Source organism: Barbatula barbatula (assembly GCF_947034865.1).
Source record: "Barbatula barbatula genome assembly, chromosome: 7".
Classification (NCBI taxonomy): domain Eukaryota; kingdom Metazoa; phylum Chordata; class Actinopteri; order Cypriniformes; family Nemacheilidae; genus Barbatula; species Barbatula barbatula.
The window spans coordinates 22,634,377-22,648,379 of record NC_136770.1 but is presented as its reverse complement, the minus strand read 5'-3'; the positions used below and the strand labels follow the sequence as shown (position 1 = coordinate 22,648,379).

The following is a 14,003-nucleotide window of genomic DNA, read 5'->3' as shown; positions in this document are numbered from 1 at the left end:
AATTGTTTAAGAAGGATCAAGTTGTCATAAGTAAATGGTGATAATATTTTGGATAAAAATAATGCAAAAAATATTATTTCAAATTTTAAAGCTGTGAAATCAATGAAATATACTAGGATGCACCGATATGTACATTTTGGCCGATAACGTAACCAATTCTTTAACTTTGGAACCTGATATACAGTATCTAAATATTAATATAAAATTCCATGAGACAAAATGTGGACAACTAGTTTTATTTGAACAAAGTTTTCTTTTTTCCCCCTGTAAATCGTGTACCAAGCTTTACACTAGTTAACAATTCTTTAAACTTTTCAGGTTTATTTTTTATTTGATAAACAAATTATAGATGTTCTACAAGAGATCTCTAATATGACTCAAACAATATGCTTTTGTTCCTACAATTTACACATTCATAAATACTGTATCTACAGTATCTACCTAGATCAACAATGTTCTGCTAATAGCAGTAACTGAATGATCACGACAGAAAGACAGTACTGTACTGTATTTGAACTGTGAGCAGCGTGCAGCTGAAGAAGTATTTATGATTTAATAGCTATTATATATCGGTCTAAATTTTATTATAGGCCGATACGATAATATTAAAAATTACCATTTATTGGTCAATACAAATATTGCCGTGCATCCCTAAAAAATACTGTTTAAATTGAGTAAATGTAAGTAAAAGAAATCAGTAAATCTGAGTTACTAAAATATTTATATTAGAATTCACCAAAAATATTGAGGATCTATCAAAATATAATTTGTTAGGTTAATACTTAATAATTATTATCATTAAATAAACTTAAATATATTTCAATTTTAGGGAAATGAGCAGTTGGATTTTTATCCATTTTCAATATGTCCCACTCAAAAAATTATTTGAAAATATTTTCAATTGTTTTATTTGTGATATATATTCAAAGGCACTGGATTCTCTTTAGCTTTTTCTTCCAATTGTGTCCAAGTGTCTGTGAAAGTTTGGTGATTTTACAGTACATCTCACAAAACAAAGATATTTTCAGACTGATGTTCTGTGAAGAGCATTAAAATGTGATAACTGAAAAATAACGGCAAACTTACGGATTCTTTCTCTAGTTTTCCAGGAAACAAGGCACATTGTGTTATCCGCTATGAGACCTGTTGAGACTATAGACATGATGTAAAATGTAATTTTTGGTCATATTTCCTCTTTTCAGTGGTTGAGCCAGAATCTCTAGTGGATAGCCGATGTTGAGTTTATTAGACAGCTGCAGCCCATATTGTGAACTGCACCGCTTTGTAAAAGATGTTTCCAGTGGAGGTCTATTGAAGTCCAGTGTAAGAGAGCAAATATGAGGTAATTCCTTTAACAATGATACTTTCTTTGCCAGATGACAGAACATATTAATGAATTCTGCATATTGAAGCTGTTACTGTACTTACAGAGACACCTTGTATTGTACTTGTACTGACTTGGTGTCAAGATGTAGTATCGTTTTGTAACATGATTTTTATGATCACTTAAATGACGGTTATAATACAAATGCTTACCATGTGTTATGAAACCTTTTCAAAGGAGATATAATAAAATTGTCTCCAGAGATAATGCCAGTTGCCTGGGACACTGTGGGGGATTTTTGCCGTTATGAGTATGGAATGTTATCTTTGTTCTTTTATAATTTTTATATTCGAGGGCTGGATATCATCAGCCTGTTTAGAAAGAATGGTTCACATTGTTTCCTTCATAGGGAATTATTATGACAAACCCACAAAGAAATCTGAGGTTTGGACGCTTCGATTTGCTGAAGGAAAACTTTTATTTTGGCATTGTGTTGTTAAGGTTTTTATTGTTGGTGCCTGCCATGAACATGTTCTGAAAACGGTCAGAAGTTTTCTTCTAAATATAATGCCACCAATAGACCAAATCTTATGACTAAATAAGCAATATGTGGTCACATTTATTCCCACTAAAACATAACTCATATTTGGTGGAGCGGGAACTAACTTATTTTTTATTAATAAAAGTACATTTGCAATCTCCTCTTCTCAAACCTGGGAGACGCATGTTTGGGTGGCAACTTAGCGGAGAACCACAGCGTAGAGCCAACGATCAAAGCCGGCTCAACCATTACCAATAATAACTGGAGCAGAGAGGCGTAGCTTAAAGACATCGTAACCAGGACACGCCATGCTTCACAACTTTTCACTGAACAGTGTTAAACAGGCCTGGTGTTAAATCTTTTTATAGCTTCTTTTGACAAGCATGAAGTGTGATTCCAAGGGATTTGCAGTCTAATCTCTGAACAGTTGGCTTTGATTAGTTTATCTGTAACCACAAACAGACTTCCAAAAAATTGATGTTGATTTTTAATCCGCTTTGCTGAGCCTCCTAGAGTTATCTTAGATTCATCTGTTGTTATTGGCGAGCTTGTAGCAGACTCAAGCAGATGCTAATCTCAAATATTGACTGCTATTTAGTGTTGGTTTGACAAAAAATGTAACCCTGTTCACCCCTTCTTTATTCCAAATTTCTAACTTTTGGAAGTCTCATGAGCCGAAAACATTACCTCATGGCACTTGCAGCCACCGTCACCAAAATCATTTAATAAGAACAGCGTGTTGCCTCTTGGATGTAACTCATTGACTTTTTCCCCTTTTCTGTTGCTGTCGTTAGCCAACGATCTTTTCATTTTTAACAGACAAACCACAAACTCCATCATTTTAATATTCCAAAGGAGTTGTTAAACAGGAGTTAAGCCCACAGATGATTGTAAAGACACAGTTGCAATCTGTGCTAAGTTGAGAGAATTGAACTGCAAGTTTTATGTCTTAAAATATGTGCATCTTTACCAGATGTGAAAAATTGCCAAAAGCTTTTAGCACAACTGGAGTTGTAACATATTTTACTGTATATTTAATAATGTATATTGAATACTTTACTCTGTATATATTTTATACTGTATAATGTGTTTTTCTATGTTATGAATAATATCAGGATTTTTTAAAGAATTGTCCTTGTCCCTGTTGTTTGATATATGTTGCACCAAAACCAATGGATAACCCCGGAACTATAGTGTTTGCCAAAATGTTACAGTCACCAGCATAAACCAATCAAATCTCCATGTAGTGTGTAATGCTCGCAGATTTTTCTGTTTGATAGTTTCATGACCGTCTTGGCTAATACCGAGCCACCACAATCACGATGTTACTGTGACATTTTGGCAGAAACTGGGGTTATAATGGACATTTTTTGTAGGCGTTGTGTCAGGACTATAACAATTAATATCATAAATAGCATGTACTTTTATGTTTGACAGGAAAAGTCGTCCTGGAAATGTGTCTTGCCTCCAAAATACGTCTCTAGAATTTCTCAAGGAATTAATTCAGTCTGTGAAAACAGAAAATCACACGCTCTACTGAGTTAAAACTGAAAATGGTAAAAACGTCCGTTCTTCCAAATAAACATGAGGAGGGAACATGCAGAGTTCTGAGAAACGATGCTTCAGATATTGGCGGAAAGATGCGTTTTAATATGGAGGCCATGTGGTATGTTCTTTGCACATGTATTCAACATTGAATGTGAATTGAACCCGAAGATGATGTTTAGAGGGAGCCATACTGTAAATGCGCATAATAGCATGTAAGAATATACTTGTCCAAACAATGTTTTTCAGTCTTTTGATGCAAAACTTGATATCTGCTCAATTAAAAAATGTCTATGGAATTTATTATCAAAATTACTTTAATGGTAGCAATAAATATGTTCAAGGCACCCTCACCATTTTATAGGATTTCGTCTACATAACAATATTATGAGCGACATTGCCTTCCTTTAAAGACAACAGTCCGATGTTGAAAGAATACAGAGTAATTTATGAGCATCACAATCATGCTAAGTGTAGTCCATATAAGCACTTCTTCGCAACCAGGACAAGGTCTGAAAGAGAGGCATTCGACCACCAACACATTTCTTGGACTGTTCTTGGAAAGCATCTCTAGTTTCCAGTCACCCAAATGTCCATTGGCCAATTTTCGTCTTTCGTAGTTTCAAGTTGGAATGTTGATAAATGTTTTTGACCAAATGTCCAGGCTTTGGATAGACATCAGTCTAGCACTCTGTAATTCTTATCAAAATATAAAAACACACTCCAAACGGCACACATTACATTTTGAATGTATATATACTATGTGATTAGAAAAAACGCTTCTATGTACAGTTTTTGTTTCATGAAAATCGTTCTATAGATAAAACTGTCAGAGCACTCTCAGCAAGCACTGAACTGAACAATTTTCCCCTCCAATTGACAGGATTGTGTCAGCGTTTGGTGGCACCTTCATCCATCTTGTTAGATGAACATTCCCAAACTCAGTATGTTTACAACAACCAGAAGAATCATTGAAGAATAAGGTGCATTTGCAGAACTTGTCTTTGGTCCTGTTAAACGTTTACTTTGGGAACTGTAGTGTAGCTCCACCCCGGTCGCTGTGCTACACCGCACCATTGGCGTCTGAAAGGATGTTGTCCTTTTCGCAGGTCGGTCCGGGCTGGATCCATCCGTAGGCCGTTCCCCAACAAACAACAAGGGCTGCCCCTTATGATCCACCTCCATTTTAAACAACTCGTACTCTTTGTGGGGAAGGTGAATCGCCAGCGCTTCGCAGCCATCCGTCCAGGTTACGTCCTGCTCAACACCTATTTCCCACCTGCCCACCTCCCCGCAACTTCCAATTTGCGATGAATTTAATTCCTGCATCAACGCCCTCTCAAACACGACCAATTTTGCCCGTCTCACTTTGAAAACAAGCTCGGTGGCGCCACGTACTTTCACAGAGTTCCCTGTTTTGACATAATGCCCTGATGCAAACAGTGTAAAGCTAGGATGCCGGCACATTGGGTCGGAGTAATGTTGGTAGGTACCCTCCCAAGTGCGTTGCTCCTCGTTGAAAGCAAAGAGACGGGTGAGAAAGAGGATGGATGGACGGGACTCGCAGCGTTGGCTCACCCAGCGCCCATTCAGGTCCAGAGGGACGGATGTAGGTGAGGAGAGAACAGGTGGATGCTGTTCAGAGCCTCGGTATACAAGTGCACACACTGGACATGGGTGGATGTGATGCTGAAAACAAAATAAAGCATTTTATACGTTTTAAAATAATATGCTTGTGTACATTGTGAAGTGGATGGGCTTTTTCAACCTGAATAAACTCAGCCGTTGGTTAAGAACACGTCAACATTTGACCCAACAATGAGTTGAAACAACCCAACATAGGTTGATGTAAACCCAACGGTTGAGTTTGTCCATTTTTGACCCATCCATGGTTTTAAACAAGAGTTTTAAGCAAAATTTACTTCAAGCTGGTCTTAACTCTCACCATAGCATTCTGTAGAGGCTCCTGATATCCAGTCGGTCTATGATGAACCCTTTCATTCCAGTCTGTGTGTACATCCCCTAAGAACAGCTCCTTCTCTGGCCTACTGTGAGAATGATGGTGGGTCTCAACCCTTAGCAACTCCAGCTCCATCAAGGAGAACCCAAGGGCGCCCAAGCAGTCCTTCTCTTCTTTGGCATTAAAGAGTTCATACAACCGATGACGCACCAGGTGGTCACCAGCTTTGAGACCCAGACATGAAGACGGCAGACGGGTAGAGAGATGATGGATGGCCTTTTGACTATGAATGACCATTCCTACTTTATGGAGCTGGTGCTCTGCCTCAGTCGCACCGTGGGTGATCCAGGAAGCCTGGCGGAGTCTCAGTTTTCCACGGATCACGAGGGAGTAGGAAGGCGTGTGGCAGTCGCTATCAGAGTAGTAGTGCTGGAGAGCTCGAAAGAAACGCGTTGGGCTTTGGTTGAAGGTGTAGGATCGAGTGAGGAATTCTGGACCGGGTCGCACCTCACACCTGAGAGAGAGGAATTTTATTGACATTTTTTATTTTTATGTTAGAGTTATAATAAATCGAATTTCTTACACATAGACTTATATGCAAAAAAGTTTCTTCGATGCTATTGGTTTTTCTTTTTAAAAAGTAATAAAGAGATGTTTTTTTTGTGGGACCAAAATTGGTTCTTCTAAGGCATCGCTGTGAAACGTACATTTAGTTTTAAGGCCTAGTTTATTTATCAATAATAGTATTTACAATTATCAAAATGAATGGGCATAAAAGCAATGATATGTGATCTTAATGTACAATTTGATAGAAAGTGTTCTACCTGCTTGACACCCAGTGTCCGTCTAGCTTTGGCGGTACGGTGGCTGTGATTCTTGCCTCGTTCTGCAGGTGGCGTAGATGAGCCTGGCACTGGGGTTCCCAAAACAGCTTCGTGCTAAGGTTACCGTTGGGTGTGAGAGGGGCGGTGGGCACCTCCCAAAGCTTGCTGCCCTTCACACACAAAACTGAAAAGAAACAGGGAAATTATCAGATGTCTGTTAACCTGATTCAAGTGTGAATTATATCTGCTTGTGAATGCTTTAAAAGCATTTCATCAAGTTGTCCTGAAGCATATGGAAACTATTTTATATCAAACTGTGGTTTAGGCTTTGACAGGGAACCCATCTTTTTAGGGGCTTAACTATTTGTTTTTATTTGACATTATTGCAGTTGTGAACCACATGGTAGTTACTTTGCATGTGATGTGGCTTGGGTCTTTAATGTGAGTCGAAGGGATTTTTTATTTGTTTAATAATCGACCAGGTGGAAAGTGTTTGATTTGTTGATGTCTAAACGCTTTGAAATTGTTAAAATGATTCATGATTTGTAGTTTCATGTCGGTTGCAAAAATAGTGTACATTTTTTCAACTAAAGGTGCTAACACGAGATCTATGCAGCAATGCAAAGGTTTTTGGTTAACCAAAGACTGGTTCTTCCCTTTTTATAGTACCTTTTTTAACTATAAAGAACAGAAAGGTTCAGTGGTTGTTGAAGGTTTAATGTAGAACAATAGCATTAAAGGAATTGTTCAGCTAAAAATAAAAAATCTATCATTATGAATTCACCCTCATCTGGTTGTAAACCTATACAGTATATGACTTATTCTTCTGTGGAACACAAAAGAAGATATTTTGAGAAATGTCTCAGTGGTTTTGTTCGGTTACCAACTAAATATATTATTTTGTGTTCCGCAGAACAAAGAAAGCCATACAGGTTTAGAATGAGATGAAGGTGAATTAATAATGAAGGGATTTACATTTTTGGGTGAACTATCCCTTTAACAACACACATACACTAAACAACAAACAGGAATCCTTTGGTATAAGCTAATATATGTGTGTATACAATTTGATAAAGTTTGCAACAGCAATCAAAAAAACTAAAGAAGAACATTTCACTTTCTTTATTGTCCATAAACAGGATTCTGTTCAAGTGGAAGTGGTTGACGGATTTGCAATTCTGTAATTTTCCATGTGATGAAACCTGATGAGGTCGATGAGAGCCATATATAGAATATAGAATCCTGCTCCGACCACGTCTTGTGGTAAAAGGGGTGAGGGGGTTACAGGTTTGGCACGTCACTTCAATCAAGCAACGTCTTCAACGAGGTGGGAAGGGATGTTTGCAGCCGGCCAATGATAACATCAATTTCTTAATTTTTTTTAAACGGATTGAAATGCAAACACACTCCCAGCGTGTGAAGAGTGAGGTTAGCAAACACGGTACTGGGCAGCTTTGAGTTTTAAATTTCCTTCCCGTAGTCCTGACCACAGACCTGTCCTTGAGTAAGATCTTTGTGGCGTAGTGAACCTTATGAGAAGAGAAAGAGAGAGAAAGGCGAGGATTTTGAAAGAGGTTATGTTGGGAAAATGTGTTGAGTGCATGCAGAGGAGTGTTTTACTATGATACAAATAAATGTGCTCTTCTTTCAAATTGCATTGAAAGATTGGGGGTGGGATAGAGAAAATCTGTCCAAGACGATTATGTTTTTCTGGAAGATGTTTGCAACGTAGAGGAGGTAACCTTACAAAAACATGTCTAGATCATTTCACCAAATACAAATAAAGAAGTAAGAAATAAAAATATAAATGTGTTGTGAACTGACATTTTACTTATGTTTCTTTTGATGGCGAACTAAGACACTTAACAGAGAAGGACTGTAGATACTGAGTCATGTTTCCATCTTGTAACAGCAGAAACATCTCAATTCATAATAGTTTTATTATTCTAAATGAGTTGTAGAAAATAAGGGTTTTATTTCTATTTGTTAGCTGTGTTCACTAAACCCATCTGATTGCATTTATTGAGCATGTCAGAGGTTGTTTGCTGTCTAAATGAGGGAATTATTTCCTCATGCTGTTTGGAAAGAATCCACGCTCTTCTGCACTAAGGGATATTTTCCGATATTAAGCTAAGATTTTAAAACAACCGATCTGTTGCTTGCACTTACAACAACATGATCATGTTCAAAGCAGTTTGTGTGTTTTATTATTGTGTTCTTTTGATAGTTACACAGGGCCGGATGTTCTTTTATGTCTTTTTTATTTTAGCCAGGCCTGTTTTATATTACATGCGTTTGGATAACTTTTGCTTGCTGTTACATAATTGACCCTATTTACTGGTTTGATATATGCTCCTTGTTTTGCAGATGATTCATGCACATAATTGCCATGTGACAAATCTATAGACAACTGGTTTTACAGTTAATAGTGCTATAATGTATACATCCTATGGACAATCTGCAAAAAACTACAATGCAAAATTGTAAATGTTCAAAGGAAGCTTAGGTAAAGAGAGATGTATGGCTTAATATATATTAACAATGGCATTGAATTTATAAATGTGAAATAAATAAATAGTGTTATTGTCACAGTATATATAAACTTTGACCAATACAAATCTCAGAGGCCGCCATTTTTTCCACATATAACAGTAACACACATTTTCCACATATAACAGTAAAATACGATGTCAAACATAAGATGAGTAGGTGAGCGGTATGTCCTATCGACACAAGCCAGCCTGCCTGCCATAACAGAATGCGTTCAGTGGGCATCTGTTATTTATTCTGTACATTAATTTAGCCGAAGAGAGGCTACTGATGTAAATCAACATCAAGAAATCTAAATCTGGATAAAAAGCATTTGATAATGGCTAAAACATTGTGCATATATTAAATTCGCAATGATTTTGGTTATTAATATGTATGTTTGTATTGATTCTGACCAGAAATGTTAAAATAAGTAGCGTTTCTTTATTTTCTGTCTTTATTATTTACGCATTATTTATATATTTTTTATCATTCAGCACCTTATATTTACTGAAGAACTGATTAGTGTGTCGGTGTTCAGTTTGGCTGCCTGTGCGTGCAACCATTATTCGTCATCGGAAAAGAACATGGCGGCCTCCTTAGGTTAAAACGAGTATTACACTTAGTTTTTTTAAATAAATTAAAATATTGTATGTGTTTCTAACGACAAATGCTAGTAGTGTAAGGCTATTACAACGTATTAAGCCAAACATCTCTCTATCACCTGGGTTCGTTTTAAGTCAATCAAAACGTAATTGGCTGACGTCACCAAAGCATCTACGTCACCAAAGCATCTACCCTCCCACAAGCTTTCTACAGCCTAGTCAAAATCCACACATACAATTCATTACCGCCATTTGCCATTTCGCTTGAAAATATATCACACATTACACTAGTTGCAAAAACTGTTTTAGGTAGATTATGTCATTTTTGCTTGCCATGCTTTGTGTTTCTGTTACTGTAATACGGGAGTTTAGTGTTTCGGTTTCTATGGTTGTAGATAGAAATACAACTGTACAACGTGCATGAGGATTGAATCAAAATGGTTTACATTTGAAAAAATGTGACCAAGGAACCCGTCTTTTTGACGTAAGTTATTCATTCGTACGCAAGAGAGAAACGCACTGACGTATCTCGTGCATTTCCGACGTCTGTCCCAGGTAAGTTTGCTGTACATGATGTTAACCAGCAGAGGGGGCTGCGGTCGAAAGTGTGTGTGGTCTCGAGAGGAGAGCCAAAGTAAAGCTACCTGTCTTTATATCCCCTGCATATAACACACACTGGAGACATTGATTTATTGAAGAAACAAGACTAGGAAATGGGCCTCTGACACAGTTAATTTGTTTGTTTTTATTTGTCATTTCACATTTAGCTGCTTCTCTCTCTCCCACTAATGTGTCAGTCCCAAATCACCAAAAATTAAAATCCTCTTTCAGTTTCCTTTCCTGCAGTTTGTTGCAGCCAGCACATGAACACCTGCACGGTTTTATATTGACAAAACGTTCCTGGCACTCATTTTTGGGTGTGAACACAGGTAGTGTGTCTTTGAAATTAAAATGAATCTTCATGACAAAATGTTTCCTTCTTTGCCTTACGTTGGAATTCCTTGTAAATACGATGGTGCGCTGAAATGGCTATACACAAAAAACAAACAAAATAACTAATTGAAAACTTTTTTCTCACTAGAACTTAAAAACACAGTTTGGGATTTTAAATCATTTAAATCTTTTTACACGATGTGAAATGAAGTAGAAGGATTTAAGGCTTTTTCTATGAAGAATAAAAGAAACCCTTTGGAACGTTCTTTAAATCATGCTGTGATCACATAGATCATCAGGTTTTGCACAAGCTCAGCTGTCATGAAAGCATAAAAAGAAACATACCAAGCACTAACACATTCTAAAATTCGTGTTCATTCTTCATTGTAACGTTTCACTAGAGATTATTATTGTACCAAGTATTGTGCCTGCTTCTCGCATCAAAACGCTAAGATTCCTGAACAACTGCCTTTGTGCAGCCCACTCATCACTCCCACCCACCCCAGCTTTGATAGCGTTCCCTGATGAAGAAAATCCCATTTACACCTCATTTACTTTGCAGAGAGCTCATATTCCATGCACTCTCTCATTCTCTCTCTCTGTCACTTTATCTTTGTCTGATGAAGTACAGTTAAGGTATACGTTGCAGACACTCAAATCTGTGCGCGCTATTATTTATGTGTACACGTTTATTTAAAGTTAGGAAAAATATGCGCTTGTGTATTTATGTGTTTATGGACAAGTATAATAAGATTTGGTGATTGAGGAGTTCAGGGGTCATTTTTTTAACCCACGGTTGGGTAAAATATAGTTTTTATTAGGTTAATTCAAACCAACCATTGCATTTTTTTATATCTTATCCAACCATTGCTTAAAAGCAGCCTGCGTTTGTAAGACTGCACTCCATGAGTTTTAAAGCAAAGCTCAAGATTTTACTGCCTAGCGCAACTTTACACATAATTCTGTATGCTTAGATGTTTAGTGGACGGTCTGATAAAAGTTGATCTAAAGTTGATTGATGGCTATGCATCTGTTTTTAAGTTTGTGCCTCTTATCCATGAACGCCAGGCAGTCATTGTCTCATCTCTCCTGCTTATTATTCATGTTTTTATTGAACACCAGACGGATCTCAAAGCAGACACATAAAAAGAAAATGATGAAACAAAGAAAAGGTCCAGCCGTAGTCAAGCGGTTGCTCGGCGCTGTCAACAATACCGGAGGAAAAGTTATGGTAGAGATTGCATGTTAAGACTTAAGTCTTCATGCTAATAGTCTATCTGGAAGCATAATTTCTTGTAAAATCAGCCATTTTCCAATATGAAGGCACGTTTGCGTAAATGCGCACACGCTAACCCGCGGGGTCACGGGTAATTGCGCCAGACTTTTTCCCGTTCTCTGTGGGCGGCCTGATAGTGAGAACAGAAGCCTATTGCTTTCTTCATCAACCTAACCATCCCTGGCTGAAAGGAAGGATAAAAAAACAAGGCGGTAGAAGAAAAACAGCCAGTAAATGGCATAGGAACAGAAGGGGTCATTAATGCTATTGGGCTGATCATTATTTTAATGGTGGCATTAGTTCCAGGGCTGTGATCTGCTTTCAGGGTAAAACAATGGGCGTCTCTACGCCCTTGCTAACTTTAAAAGGGGCCGCAACAAAAACTAGGGTCCCGGGCCCGTGGAGTAGACTGACAGGTGAAAAGATCAGTACACACGGAAAGGGGAGAAGAAAATCACAGAGTCAAGACGAACTGTCTGTCTCTATGGTAAAGCATTTATATGAGGATCTCTTGAAAACCCCAGGGAGCTCTTAAGACCCACCTGAAGGGAACATTTAAAATGGTTTGGAGTTTAAAACGTTGTACTGAACTCAAAGGCTAGAAAAGTTTACCCAAATGAAGCTAAACAACTGATCTTGACGTTTTAACATGATCTTTAATGCATTTTCATTTATTCATTCCCGGTCAATTAAATTGCTTTTTATGTTTCAATTTATTGACAATTTCAGAGTGTTTTAAAATGGTCTTTTAGGCTCAGAAGGTTATATTTATGTTTGTTATAACTATTAAATAAAGCCTCATTATTTTGGCAGCCGTTCATCATCCTTATCATTTAAAGTGCATCAGTGCCAAGAATAAAGATGCAGTAAAACATCTTTGGATCAAATGGAGTAATAAAATGCTCAGACTTGTTTGTTGCTGTAATAAATATGTTTTGCTTGTCTGCTTTTGAAAATCACAGCCTTTCATAACAGTCATTTCTGTTTAAGAGACTCTCACAAGGCATATTTGTAAATAAAAACATTTTGGGAATCAACAATAAGTGTTGCTCCTGTTTGAATGACCTCTAAACAAAAAAGTTATTCGGATAAGCATAGTTTTTTTTCAAGGCAGTCGTGTTCATTCAGAAAAAATAGCAAGATGTTTTTATGGCATCGAGCTGTAAAATCATTTTTAAAAGTACAATTCAAAAAGACTAGGATAGAAGAGGTTCAATTGACAAATGTCATCTTTTTTAAAATAATTACTGGGACTGAAATGTGTAAAACTTTTAAAGAACAGATCAAAACAGACACCAAGAAAGAAATAAAGGTTAGAGAGAATAACTGAACTAACCTTGGACCAGACACACCATCCAAAATCGCCTCAGCAGGTGAATAAGTCTCTCTCCAGCCATGATCAGACACTCACACTCTCCAAAACACTTCAATATAAACAGAATTTAAAACAGAAAAACGTCCCGTGCCGGCCGGTCACGTTGAAATGACCAGTTATGCAGAAAAACGTAATCCACTTTCAAAGAGTTTCATCTCAAGTGTAGTCTTTTAGCGTGAAGTTTCCAATTCATGGTAGGACACCCTGACTTCAGTTGGCAGAATCCACAGTAGACACAGTAAACGTCTGTCACTCGTGGATTGTGTGCTATCTCTGGCAATGTTAAATCTGTGCAGGACTTGTATGCAGTCTGTCTGTTTGTGAAACTGAACTAAGAGGAATGAGAGTATGTTGGAGCGAGGGAGGAGTAAAACAGCAGAGCGAGAGAGAGAGAGAGAGAGAGAGAGAGGGAGAGAGAGAGAGGAGGAGGGAACTTGTAACCTCCCAACATTAACCCTCTGGGGAACACTCAGAGCAAGGTGCAGGAGGGCATCATCAAAGCCAAAGCCTGACCACAACATTAAATGAAACCTCAGTGTGTTCATTTTACTCGCACACACGTACACTGTTTTACAGATGCAAAGCAAGCAGAAAGTTTCCTGCGTATACTTTTTATTCCTCTACCCCACAAATATATTTTTGCCATGGCTCATTGAAAGAGCCATGGCATTGCGCCATTTCAGCATAAAGATTTGTTTATGTGCCATTTGAGGTATGCATGTTGGAATCCTAACTTGAGCCTCATAACCGCTGTGAGTTTGGAAAAACAATGCGGTAGAGATAACAGAACGAGAGCACAGTCCAAAAGAATAAATCAGTGACTATGTGGCATATGGTTTTAAATAGCATTCAAAACAATAGTTGAATGAAACTTATCTCGGTATGAAGTGGTCTATTGTATATGTTTTCACAAATAATTCTTTCATTTTCTCTTCCAATAAATCCGCTTTGGAAGAACATGGGATGAGGGTGGTCTGGTTGCTAGATGTGAGATAAATAAAGTTTATTTTGAAACATTAATGTTTTTCCAATGCAGCTTAACACTGGTATAGGTTGTTTTTCAACGCTGCAGCCAATGTGTCGAACAATTT

At 37.5% G+C, this 14,003-nt stretch overlaps 1 protein-coding gene across 1 annotated transcript; it reads right to left on the bottom strand.

Annotated features, from left to right (window-relative positions):
- Positions 1-3,491: 3,491 nt before the first annotated feature.
- On the bottom strand, positions 3,492-13,254 carry apcdd1l (adenomatosis polyposis coli down-regulated 1-like). Its single transcript, XM_079461124.1, has 4 exons — positions 12,874-13,254; positions 6,195-6,378; positions 5,356-5,884; positions 3,492-5,099 (listed from the first exon to the last, which is right to left on the bottom strand). The coding sequence occupies exons 1-4, from the start codon at positions 12,932-12,934 to the stop codon at positions 4,332-4,334; spliced, it is 1,542 nt and encodes a 513-aa protein (XP_079317250.1). The 5' UTR covers positions 12,935-13,254; the 3' UTR covers positions 3,492-4,331.
- Positions 13,255-14,003: the final 749 nt, after the last annotated feature.

Coding starts and splice junctions, on each gene's coding strand:
- apcdd1l (XM_079461124.1), bottom strand. CDS start 12,934: ATGGCTGGAGAGAGACTTATTCACCTGCTGAGGCGATTTTGGATGGTG. Junction 6,379..12,873: donor GATGGTGTGTCTGGTCCAAG/GTTAGTTCAGTT, acceptor GTTTCTTTTCAG/TTTTGTGTGTGAAGGGCAGC. Junction 5,885..6,194: donor GGACACTGGGTGTCAAGCAG/GTAGAACACTTT, acceptor CCTCTCTCTCAG/GTGTGAGGTGCGACCCGGTC.